Source organism: Gobius niger, assembly GCF_951799975.1.
Source record: "Gobius niger genome assembly, chromosome: 11".
Classification (NCBI taxonomy): Eukaryota; Metazoa; Chordata; class Actinopteri; order Gobiiformes; family Gobiidae; genus Gobius; species Gobius niger.
The window spans coordinates 32,161,975-32,175,321 of record NC_136862.1 but is presented as its reverse complement, the minus strand read 5'-3'; the positions used below and the strand labels follow the sequence as shown (position 1 = coordinate 32,175,321).

At 42.3% G+C, this 13,347-nt stretch overlaps 1 protein-coding gene across 3 annotated transcripts in view; it reads left to right on the top strand.

The window, feature by feature from the left end:
- Window positions 1-13,011, top strand: part of fnip1 (folliculin interacting protein 1) — a 63,297-nt gene extending 50,286 nt beyond the window's left edge. For all 3 annotated transcript variants that reach the window (XM_079566309.1, XM_079566307.1, XM_079566308.1), the window contains 7 exons: window positions 4,871-5,040; window positions 5,744-6,111; window positions 8,028-9,160; window positions 10,370-10,535; window positions 10,619-10,819; window positions 10,976-11,091; window positions 12,459-13,011. In XM_079566309.1, coding sequence (XP_079422435.1) covers window positions 4,871-5,040; window positions 5,744-6,111; window positions 8,028-9,160; window positions 10,370-10,535; window positions 10,619-10,819; window positions 10,976-11,091; window positions 12,459-12,537 — 2,233 coding nt within the window. In that variant the 3' untranslated portion in view covers window positions 12,538-13,011. The remainder of the gene's footprint in view (window positions 1-4,870; window positions 5,041-5,743; window positions 6,112-8,027; window positions 9,161-10,369; window positions 10,536-10,618; window positions 10,820-10,975; window positions 11,092-12,458) is intronic.
- The last annotated feature ends 336 nt before the right edge of the window (window positions 13,012-13,347 follow it).

Here is a 13,347-nt window from a genome sequence, read left to right as displayed (position 1 = left end):
CAGTACAACTCCATACAGGTGCTTAGGAACTTAGATGGTTTTGAGAAATATTATTACACAAACACTGCAAAAAGTAATTAACTAGATCAGTCTAAACATCTCAAATTGAGCACAATAATCCAAATTTTAGTTGTTTTGACTAGGTAAGAAGTTCTTGGGCATTTGGCCCAGATTATTTCACTTGTTCTGAGATGTTTCTGACTCGTTTCAATACATTTCGTCCTTATTTCAGGTCATTTTCTTTGCCAATGGGGTAAGAAAATTGGTCTGATCTCATTGGCAATTTTACTTTCTTATTTCAAGCGAGATTTACCCTAGAACTGGTCTGAAATGTCCTCAAACAAGCAAAGTAAACTTGGTCCGATCAGGAAAAGTGTCTAAATGAGTGAAAACCGCTCAAAACAAGATACATTTCCTCAATTCAAGTCATTTAAGCCAATGCTTGATATTCACTTTTTGCAGTGAATTAGAGATCAAATACACGATAAAGTACTCTAACATTTTGGAAAACATATTTTACAATACCTGGCAAAGCACCCTATTAGATCATATATGATGCCGAAAGAGATCATGGTGCTTTATGTTGAGCTACAATAGGTTGCGTTCTCAACATTCTTAAGAGCCTGTAGTTGAAGATCGAGGTAGAGCAGCTGAAAATTGCATGGCTGTAACTGTCAAAATGCAGTTTTCTAGTCTTACTGTTAATTTCTCTGAACGTTGTGACAGTTTTTGTCTCATTCAAATTGGCCCAAGAAGTACAAAGTCCTCTCTTCCAGCTCATGTGAACTATGCTGTGAGACAATATACAAAAACGAGGACTTTCAGCCATATCAATAATGTTGCAGGTTTGTGAATCCAACCATGATCAGGGAATTTCTTTGAAGAACAGTTTCTCTCCCATAGAGTTGTATTGGCACCTGCTCTGACTGAAATAGAATTCTAGAACATGAAAACAACCTCCGGGACTGTGATGTCGTATCACTAAGCGTCACGGGATTTGCAGCAATAATAAACTAATGGAGATTTGAAAAGGTAAATACTGGAGTTATTGTTCACATTAAAGCATTTGGACACCACAGTGAGTTAGGGTTGGTAGTGATTGGATTCAGATACCCGCTGTATTATAAGTCTTTTCTTTTTAATACTGTCACCACTTTTGGACACCTTTCAAACAAATAACCTTAGTTTTTATGTACTGAATGAGAAGACGATGAACTTCGAGACCGTTTTTGTTTCATGTGGATTCCCCGACAATAAATCAAACAAAATGCTATAAAAGGCAACGGACACATTCCCTTACAAGGAGGAAAAGTATACATCGTACTGCATCAAACTTGCCTTTTTGTGGCCACATTTGAATCGAGCGGCTTCAGTCAGTCAAGTCTCTGCTGAGTTAACCCCGAACGTACCTCACTGAACCTTTTCATCTGGGTCATGTTACCATCATCTGATCTGATGTGGGCTTTTGAAACCACAGTCATTGCAGACATTAGACCAAATTTCTGCCATAGTGTCAACATTTCGAGCTGAGCCATTGGTGGGAAAAACTTAAAACACATGTAGGAGCTTTAAGAAGAAGAATAAATAATACAACTATCATTGCATTTCTAAACATGTTGATAGAAATCTCAATTGCAGGGTCAGAAGATTGTATCCAAAATAAGAACTCATCAATAAAGAAAAAAGTTATGCAATACTTCTACTTCCTGGAAACTCTTATCAGCGGCTTATTGACAGACAGTGCACATGACTCGGTCTCTTTCCTCACACAGAGAAAGCGCGAGAGGGCTGCCTGCTTCCTCTATCCTCGTGTGCCCTTGTATCCTCTGCACTCGTCGTCTCTATAGAGCTTTGTGAATGACAAGGAGCTCTGCCAAACCCTCCTAATTGTGCACTTTTGAATTGGTAGCATGACTTGTATTGAACACAGCAAGAGCATTGAGACATTTTACGACTCGGGTTTGAGACAACGCTGTTCTGTGCAGCCCGTTTTTTCCAGCAGAAGTCTTAGGTCAACAGGAAATTCCATGTCGACGCGCGTTGCTTAAAGCTCTTAACAGCGCTCTCATTTGATACGACTAGCCGATAATTATGTGCCCTATTTAAAGCCATAGTGCAGGGTTAGGCAAGTTTTCTTAACGGAGGCCAATTTTTTTCATTGTAAAAAGGCCGAGGGCCGGAGCCGCCAGTTTTAGGCCAAAGTAAAGCACTACACTGGAAAAATGCCCATCTTAAATGTTTGGACTAATCTAAGATAAAGATACAAATGCCAATGTAACAAGTATAAAACCCACTTTGAAATCAGACAAATGAACTTTTACTTTTAAAAAAGATCTGTTTTTGACTTGAAATTATACAATAAAATCTGAATTAAGAGAATAATGACTTGTTCCATTGGTGATAGGATGTTTTATCTGATCTAAGACCAGACCAAATCTACTCATACTTTAGATTGAATCTCTTAATTCAAGTAGGTTTCTGTCATTTCTTCCTTAAAATGATGATGATTATTATTATTCCAGTGCACTTTCTACAAATGCCAGAGTTGTGCATAATGTGACCTAATTGGGTGTATTGACAGTATTTCTCCCATTTAACCCAAAAAATGCTAAAGTACTTTCTGATTTGTGTCATGATGTTTCTCAAAATCATCTTGAGGGCCAGAGGTTCTGTGCTGGAGGGCCGGATTTGGCCCCCGTGCCTGACGTTGCCTACCCCAGCCATAGTGCATAACATCACGAGTTTTACATTGCGATATGACAAGAGCAGTAAATAGTCAAATCCATAATCAAAGTCACCTATAATAACTTTAAAGGCTTTCTTTTATTTCATTTACTGAATGGAATGTTGCATTTTTCAATTTTTTTATTATTATAAACTTATTTGTAACACACAAATAAAGTCAAGTTTAAATTGGGCCCGTATGGATGTTTTTTCCACATCAGATTGTTCAGTAGAAGCGAAAAATGGCAGTCATAGCTAGCATTAGCATGTAGCATGATGTTAGCATTCTGTGTTATTTATGTATTTATGGGTTGTTGAACTACTTTGCTCCTCTCCATGTCTTTGTATAATTATTAGGTAGAAAACTATATTAATAATTCAGCATTTGTTAAAGTAGTTTAGGAGTAATTATGGAAAGTTTAGATTTTTATCTCTTCTTTGTTTTGCCCCCAACTGCTTCAAACATGACCAGACTGTTTACGTTTGTAAAGGTGTGACGTCACAATCTCAGGCTCATTAGCCAAAAATGCTGTACCTACTGCTATAAAAATAATATTTGCCAAAATTGCTACATCCAGGTTTAGCGGAGAAAAATGCTAACGTCCGAGTCGGCGCAGCAGCTACGCTAAACCCGGGAGTAGTGACTTTAGTAAATAATACTTTTCTAGCAGTAAGTGCGGCATTTTTGGCTAATGAGTCTGAGAAATAAGTAGGTTCAGTAACTCTCCGTTGAGTTTCAGACATGTTGATGGTTGTTTTTAAGAGTTTTTTATGGGTTTTTTTCTCGCATATCTGTTGGTCTGCTAGGACCCGGAAGTGGAAATCGTGACGTCACACTCAACGCTCTGTGCATGGAATGTTTTTGGCTAACTTCCTGTTGGGTTAAGACTACTTCCTACTTCCTGTCCTTATTTTAGTGTAACTTGAAAATAAAATAAGACTCAAAAAATAGAAGAAACTTAAACATAAAGCCGAGTGTGTCTCATGATTGACACAAGTGAGCCAGCTAGTAACTTTGCAGCGTTCGTTTTCCTGCTTGATGTTTTTTTCCTATAGCCATTAGCACTTAGCCATGAAGCATCACAAAATGTGAACGATCCAGATGTTTTAAGCTTGTTGTCAACCTATCAACCAGGTTAGGCCAAAGCCTTTCTTCTTTCTGTAGGGATGGATACACATCTAGTGGTATGTGTTTTAGCCACGAAGCTAAAGGCTAATTTAGCGCTAGCACATGTTAAAATAGCACCAATATCTTTTTTTTTTATCCTACTTTATTTTTAATTCACATAAAAGCTGTGGACAGGAAGTAAAGTAGAATGGAGTACAGGAACTACTATCTTTGCGTAGTGGCTGTTGTAGCTTCATTTCTGTGTTCCAGTGACTACAAGCGCGCCATTATTTTAGGGGATGGTATTGTGTTTCCGTAGTAACCGCTTTACAGTAACCACACATGACTAATTGCGACTGTAATGGTTTTTAACGCTGAAAGCAGGAAAGGAAGCAGACACTGGCGGTTCGTGACGAGAAATGAATCATGCCGTTTGAACGTGGCTTTTTGATCCAAGTAATGTTAAAGCCTCACTGTGGAACATGCCGGGATATATGTTGCTACGCCACAAAAGCGACTACGTTTTCGGGGTAATCCAGGTGTAGACAACCATGCAAAGGGTCAAAGAAGAGCAAAAAGACATGTGGTTATTTTTTCTCCAGTAAAAACACCCAATAATGCGTGTGCTTTAATCTCTACAATCCACAGTGCTAGTTCATTGAGTCAACCCTCATTTAACCCCAAGTCATAAGGAAAGTCATAAGTCACAGGAACTGAGAAAGGAGTCATATGCTCACCCATTTCCTCAACCTACTTCTAGTTCCAAACTTCTTTATTTACTCCTTTGTAATCACATTAGCACTTTTGAATGTTCAGTTGAGATTTTAATCAGTCATAATGTATAATCCAAGAGTTTTTTAGGTGATAGTACTAAAAAAAAAACGTGTCTTTCTTCCTTTTATGTGTAAATTGGCCTAAAATCTTCTCTCAAGTGTTAATGCTTTTGGACTTATACTACATTACACTACTCAAATAAATGTTGCCTTTGTGATTTTATTTGCCGATTACAACCATTCAAGGTGCCTTCTTCCTTCCCAGGTTCCTCCCTGCCCTGCTGACCGCCGTCCTGACCAACCACCTGGCCTGGGTGCCCACTGTGATGCCCAACGGTCAGCCGCCCATCAAGATCTTCCTGGAGAAGCACTCGTCACAAAGTGTGGACATGCTGGCCAAGACGCACCCATACAACCCGCTGTGGGCACAGCTCGGTGAGTCTCAACAGATCCAAACTTCATCTTATTTGTGCTGACAGATTACTGCAGAAATGATTATCAATTATAGGTTTAAGACTAACAACCATTATCTATTGTTTATCTCTATAGCATGAATGCAGAAAACTCAACTGGATGTGTCAAAACAGGCTTTTGGTGTTTTACTGAATAAGCTCTGAGTGACACCTAGTGCTCAAATGGAGGGACTACACTTTGAAATAAGCGCGACAAATTCCAATCTTACATTTGCATGATCCTAATCTTTATAATTACCTTTTCAAGCATTCAATTTTAATAATTATCCACATCACAAATTACCACAGCACTTGAGATATATTTCTCCACATTTAATTTAAATATGCTCAACTGCAGTGACGTTTGAGGTAGATGTCGAGGCCTGTTTAAGCCTTAGCTTGAATATTGCTATAACAACATTATTGTGATATTTTCCTCAGCCATTTTAAGTGTGTGCCATAGAGTTTTGTTTCCCACTACTTTTTTCCAACACTTTGAACCTTGCAACTTAAACAACAATGCGGCTAATTTATAGATTTTTTTTCATACTGAATATTACGGCACGTTATCAATAACAATGCACCTACATTTCATACGAGGGGGTCCAAAAACATGGCTATTTCTAATGAAAGAACTCCATCACGAGAAAGACACCGCCTTATTGACTGTACACGTTTGTCCTCAGGCGACCTGTACGGGGCGATCGGCTCCCCCGTGCGCCTCTCTCGTACTGTGGTGGTGGGCCGCAGACAGGAGCTCGTTCAGAGGCTGCTGTACGTCCTCACATACTTCATCCGCTGCTCGGAGCTGCTGGAGTCCAGCACGCTGGACCCCGCGGAGGACGAGGCCATCGTGATGCCCGGCTCTCTCATCACCACCACGCTACAGAAGGGCGAGGTGGAGGAGTCGGACTACGTGTTGGTGACCGTGCACAAGCCCAGCGATGAGTACCTGGCCCAAAGCGTGCACGGACGAGAGGACATGATGTACCCATCGGACGGCAGCCTCCAGAAGAAAACGGAGCCGGAGAGCGCGGAGGGGGACACACTGGAGGTCAGTCACGGCTTGATTTCAGAACAAAGCCCATGTTACATCATCTGTCATAAGACATTTTTAGAAGGAACATCTGAAATGAAAATCCAAATGCAGCTATTTGTCTAACCACTTTACAAAATGTCACCTGCATTTCGCACAATGAAACACTACAGCAGGAGTCTGAGTCTGAGGTCGCCTCACTATGGTGGCCTAAACTCAAGTATGGCTTTGTCCAAACACAGTAGTAATGGTGTTTAACATGGACCATTCTTTCCCAAACACTGAAGTGCCCCCAGACCTAAATCAAGATCAAATCAGGACTAAACTGGGTCTACAAAGTTTGGGGGAAAAAAGTCTAAATTTGGTGTGAAGTAAATCAGGGATGCCCATAATGCGCCCTCAGACAAATATTATCATTTTCATATGATTAAAGCCTCCAAATTAACATTTCATTGTGAGAGAGAGTAGGCTTTAATGTTCCAAGTCTAAATATAGGTGTTGGGAACAGTTTAAACCCAGTTGAATATTTGACATTGACCACTGATATGCTGTATACTCTTTGTTGTGTGGCCCTCAATGAATAATGAATAATATTAATAAATGAAATTATCTGTAATTGAAAGAAACAACAGTTTGAGAACCAATATTTCTTTTCAATCGATCCAAAAAAAGAGGAAGCTGGTACATTCTGTACTATCTGTGGCCTTTGAAGGAGGGATTCATTAAGTCCATTGTGGAGGGCATTTGACTTGGAGTACTTTTAGACACTTCCTACTCCTGCTCTACAGGAGTATAGAAGGATGAAAGGACATTCTTTATTCTTTATTCTTTATTAGGATCCCCATTAGCGCCCAAAAGTGGTTGCTAGTCTTCCTGGGGTCCTGACACAATATAAAATTACAAAACAGTTAAAATAGAATACATGAATGTTACACATTTCATATAATCATACAACCTTATAGGACACATATAACACGCGGTGACTATGCTCACATGTACTGAGCTAATTGACCTTTTACCTTCAGCTTAAAGTGTGGTTTACTCTTAGTATTTCTGATGTTAAAAGGAAACGCGTTCCAGGCGTTTGCTCCTCTGTACAGAACAGTTTTTTCATTGAGTTACTTTTGGGTCTGGGAACAACCAAAGAGTTTGTCGTCACTTGGCGAGTCACATATCTGTGACCAAACCCGCTGAATAAGAGTTTGTTAAACAAAAAACTGGGCTGTTCGTCCATCACAACTTTGTGCACGAACATGAGGAGACTGGCCTGTAGTTTGGTCTCCTGAGCATCTCACGGACATTAGTGCGGAAAGGACAGTGAAGCACAACTCGAGCTGCTCTGTTCTGAGCAATTTGAAGTCTCTGAAGATGCTTTATGTAGCATTGGACCACACTATAGGGCAGTAATGTAGGTGAGACAATACTATGCTTTGGACAACAGTTTTCAGAACAGGAGTTGGGCAGTTTTAAGCAGAACATTTCTTTGCCATAGCTATACCAACAATATGATTAATTTGATCTGACCAAGACAATGACTGATCCAGTCTGACACCCAACAGCTTTACTTTTGAGACCTGCTCCACTAGGTCTCCCCCTAGTGACAGATGAAGAGCATTGGCGTCTGATTGAACACACTTTTTGTTAAATACAATACATTTAGTTTTAGACGTGTTAAGTACCAATTTATTCGTTTTGACCCACTTCACTGCCAGGTTGAGCTCATGCTCAACATATAACGCATGGTAATGATCAGTAATTGTATTACAGCTATCATGTCTTTGGACTAGTTCATTTAGAACTAGCTAAGCAACGGTTCAGTCCAGTTTCAATCCTGGTTTCAGCCTGGTTTTGTCCTACTTTCTCTTTCTTTGGTCTTGGTTTATTATGGGTTTATAAAACACCCCTAATGTTCCTCTATATCGCCTCTACCGCAGGAAACGCCAAAGGAAGACGATGAGGATGATGATGATGAAGACAGCAGCGAGAGCCAGGGCTCCAGGAGCAGCGTGCTTCAAACGGGACAGGCCCACCCCCCTGCCCTCGGGACAGCGGACACTTCTGAACCTACGGAGGTCCACAAAAAGTCCAGCAGCCCTGTCCGGGACGACCCCAAACTGGAAACGGTCCTTCGAGTCGGCTCGGCTTCTCCTGCAGATTCAAAAGCTGACGCCCTGGTTTCGTCCAGTCCTTGTTCAAACACCGAAGCTAAGATTTGTGAAGGCGTAGTAGACGTTGCCGTAGCCGATCAACCCACAAAAGCGCAAATACACAGTCCAGATTTGGAAAAGAAGCCACCGGACAAGGGCCAGGCGGGCGCGGTGCCAGTGCCGGGGAGCACAAGCGGGCCTATGGTGTTGAACGAGGCTCCAAAAGTCACCTTTCTCATCGGGGATTCGATGTCCCCCGAGTCGGACACGGAAAGCAGGGGCAGGAGAATGGAGGAGGAGATCAAAAAACACAAAAAGCTCCACCAGCAACTTCTGCATAAAGAACTGTCTGGAAGCTCGCCCCAGGACCAAACCAACATGACCAATGACACCCCTTCCCCGCAGAGATCGACCAGTAAAACGCCAAAATGCACTCCAACCTCCGTGGACGACTTCGACGAGTATTTTAGCTCCGAGAATCCCGTCGAAACCAGGACTATTGACGACTTGGCGAAAACATGCTCAAGCACGGGCAGTTTGAGCAGAGACAAACTTTGTACAGGCGCTCAGGGCGGGGTCCGGAGTCCGGAGCCGGGTCCCTGTTTAGAGGCGGGACAGAACCGGACAATGCCGAGCAAAGAGCAGGCGCAGAACACGTGTCGGTGCCTCTCGACGGACTCTGCGGTTACGGGTTTTTCTTGTAGGAGCTGCTCGGGACAGGGTGCGGGGTCGGCGCCAGCGATTGCCGTCCCGTCTGAGGATTGCAATAAGAGCGGGGACGGTAAAGAGGACCAAAAGGGGAAAGCTTTACCCCTGAACGACTGGGACATCCCGAGAAACGAGAGCTCGGACAGTGCTCTGGGGGACAGTGAGAGCGAGGAGACGGAGGAGTGGCAAGAGGAGGTGCTGCCCTTCCCCGGGTAAGACTCCCAAAAATCTCTCATCTAATATGAGATGTTGATGCGAGAGTGAATGAGGTCTGTGAGCTTTAAAAACAAACTCCAAAGCCTCCAAATCCATTCTAAACTTGACAGGAAGTCAGTGTTAAGGCGCACACATTGGTTTGATATGATCATGTTTTTGGCCCCTTTTTAAAAGGCAATCAGCTGGACATTACCTCCATCTGCAACACAATAGTGACTATATCCACTTATCGTTCAATAAATGGCAGATAAACAATGCATTTTTGGGCTCAGTATTTATCGTCACTTGTCAGTTCATTCATTTGCATTTTTTCCCCCTAATGTAATGCTGTATTTTTTTACCCAAAGCAAGTTGTGCATCGTTGTATTTCATACAGTATTTGAAGATGAAGTACTTTTCGAACAGAGCTTCACTTCACAAAGTTTTAGAGTTCTCTTCAAGGATAATAACATTGTTTATCGCAATAGTTTCCTGCCTCAATATATTGAACTTTATTTTGTTATCGTCTAATTCAGGGGTGTCAAACGTACGGCCCGCGGGCCGGATCAGGCCGGATGATTTAATCCCCTGCCCTGTAGAGCTTAAATTCCAGAGTATGTAAAAAAAAAAAAAAGTCTTTAGCCCATTCCTGGGCATTAACCAGGGGGCATTAAATTTAAAAAATAGAATGAGTTCCACACGTGTCCAGCAGAGGGCACTGACATAATAAGAGCTCAGGATATGAACAACACATTATATAGCCACGTGGTAAATGGACAGTCTGCCTCAGGGCGGCTGTGGCTTCAATAACAGCTCACCACCACTGAGTGTGGAGTGACTGAATAATGACTTCTACTTTGAGGAACTTGTGACACAGGCTTGTAAAGTGCAATACAGTGTAAGCCGTTGTTATTAATGAAGCTACAGTCCAGTTGGGGCTTTGACCAAATCACAGCTTATTATTATTCAGTTATTGGAAAAATGTCTCTGTTATATGCGGCCCGCGACCCAAAATGAGTTTGACACCCCTGGTCTAATTGCAACAAATGGATACGAAAAACTAACCCAAGCTGGAATGTCTTGAAGTAAAAGAAATAACAATACATTTAAAAAAGCATTTACAAACATTTGACTGGTACTGTATTAATCTGTAGCTTTTGTAAAGCCTAATGACGTATAAAACAATCACGTGAACTAAAGGATTGGTTTTGTTAATGTGTCATCAGATCCAAGCTGGTGGAGACCTTCTCCAGGCCGAGCATCGCTAACTTCGGGCGCTCGTTGTTCGGAGGGTACTGCCCCACCTACGTGCCGGACTTCGTGCTGCACGGGATGCCCAGCGACGAAAAGCTCCGGCAGAGCCTCACGGAGGAGCTCGCCCACGCCGTTCAGGTATCACCCCCTCCACACGCAGACTCCTCATCAGCGTCTCATTATTGATGAGTGTTTAAACCAAAGCCGCCGTTTACCCACAGCACCCGGTGCTGGACGAGCCCATCGCAGAGGCCGTGTGCATCATCGCGGACACGGATAAGTGGAGCGTGCAGGTGGCCAGTTCACAGAGGAGAGCCACGGACCAGAACAGACTGGGCAAAGAGGCCCTGGTGTCCAGCCTGGTGTCCAGCCTTTTGCAGTCCACCCACCAGCTCTACAAACTCAACCTCTCCCCAAACTTTGTACGTACTGTTTCAACTGCTAATTACACAAAGACAAAATATCATTTAAGGCTATAAACACGGGTAGTGTGTACTCGTGTACTAGTGTGTATTTTTTTTGTATTTTGATGTTGATTTTCACACTGTTTTGATCCTTCTTCCTGGTCTGCTCCTCAGTGTATCATGCACCTGGAGGACCGTCTGCAGGAGATCTACTTCAAGTCCAAGATGTTGGCGGAGTATTTAAAGGGACAGACGCGGGTGCACGTCAAGGAGCTGGGCATGGTTCTGGGGTACGTCTTCTGCTTTAACCAACCGTACAGCAACAGTTGAACAAGTTGTTACGGCTATTGTTTAACCTTTTATTTATTATTCATGTGAGTGACATCGCTACCTGCTCACAGACAAACAAGTGGAGGAAATAATTGCCTGGATACATAGGACCTTTTTGAGAACAGGAAGAGCTTTCTCTGAAGAGCAACTCAAAGATGCGCCAGCGGAGTTTAGCATTAGCGGCTAACACAATCAGAGTTTAGCATTAGCGGCTAACACAATCAGAGCTTAGCATTAGGGGCTAACACAATCAGAGTTTAGCATTAGCGGCTAACACAGTCCGAGTTTAGCCTCTAATGTTAAGCTCCGACTATACTAGCTGCTAATGCTAACACAGTCAGAGTTTAGCATTAGCGGCTAGCACAGTCAGAGTTTAACATTAGCGGCTAACACAGTCAGAGTTTAACATTAGGGGCTAACACAGTCAGAGTTTAGCATTAGCAGATACCACAATCAGAGTTTAGCATTAGCAGATACCACAATCAGAGTTTAGCATTAGCGGCTAACACAGTCAGAGTTTAGCATTAGCGGCTAGCACAGTCTGAGTTTAACATTAGCGGCTAAGACAGTCAGAGTTTAACATTAGGGGCTAACACAGTCAGAGTTTAGCATTAGCGGCTAGCACAGTCTGAGTTTAACATTAAGACAGTCAGAGTTTAACATTAGGGGCTAACACAGTCAGAGTTTAGCATTAGCAGATACCACAATCAGAGTTTAGCATTAGCAGATACCACAATCAGAGTTTAGCATTAGCGGCTAACACAGTCAGAGTTTAGCATTAGCGGCTAACACAGTCTGAGTTTAGCATTAGCGGCTAACACAGTCTGAGTTTAACATTAGCGGCTAAGACAGTCAGAGTTTAACATTAGCGGCTAAGACAGTCAGAGTTTAACATTAGCGGCTAACACAATCAGAGTTTAGCATTAGCGGCTAACACAGTCAGAGTTTAACAAAAGTTAGCATCGTTCCCTTGTCAAGATTCAACCTGGAGTGACATTTCACTTTGCGTTGACACAGTTTTGGTGAACCCGTTCTCTTTGGTCGTTTTTTCTTCTGCTGCTGGAGCACTCCAATCTGTATTTCCTGATTTAAGCTTCACGGTCACAGAGGGACCCCGAAACTGTCCTCCACATTTTTAAAGCCCACAATCTTCTCACCAGACTCCCTTGGATCGGCTAAAAGTCTGTTCACCGCGGCGCTTTTGTTTTGTTAGCATGCCGTTAGTTGAAAATGAGAGAGAATGTACTGTTTCATTTTAGGCTCTAGGCCAGTTTGAAATCTTGACCACATTACACTAGTAAACACATTTGTTTGTTTTCTTCGGCAGAATCGAGTCCAGCGACCTCCCCCTGTTGGCGGCCGTGGCCAGTACACACTCCCCTTACGTGGCTCAGATCCTGCTATAACAGACCACACCCTGAGCAGCGGGACCGGACAGGCGGCCATCTTGGAACCCCCACGGACTTGTTTTAGCCGCTGGCTGGGCACAGAGGAAAGACAAAAACAATCAGCCCAACCATGAGCGGGAATTCTTTTGGAGCTGTGCGGATTCTAAAGGGGAAGAGACCATTTTACAAAGGAGGGAGGAGGTTTGGGAATGACCCCCCCCCCCCGTTTCGAATGTTCTTGTTGGATACAAAGCCAAAGACCTTCATGTTTTTGTTGAAAAGAGACTTTTTCTTGTGTCTACGATACAGTCATAACAACGACTTTAGATTTACGTACAATCGTTTGGAAAAGGCAGTGGATATTTTACATTTAGGTTCTCATCTACTTGAGCTAATTATGTTTCTCTCATTTTTACGATCTTTTTGTATTTGTTTACAAGCCTGATTTCTCCTGAGTCAAAGTCCACTCGTAAGGTCAATATGAAGATTTGTATTTCACTCATTTGATTTGAACGATTACGAATGATGTTTTCATTCAAATTTGCCCATTGAATATTTTCATCTTTTTATTGTGATTATTATCTTTCTTAAACTGTATTTCTTGTAATAATGCAGTTATTTTAAATTCCCCACATTTTTATTATTATCATTATTAACCTCAGCAGTTTTGCCTCATTTGGGGGCATTTATTTAGATGTTTTTTTTTGTTCAAAATGACAGGTTTTAAAGGGGACATATCAGGCAAAGTTTCGACCTGATATGCCCCGTTTTTAAACCCCCTGACCCCGTGACCTTTTGACCTTTTATCATAGGTACAGCGGCACTACC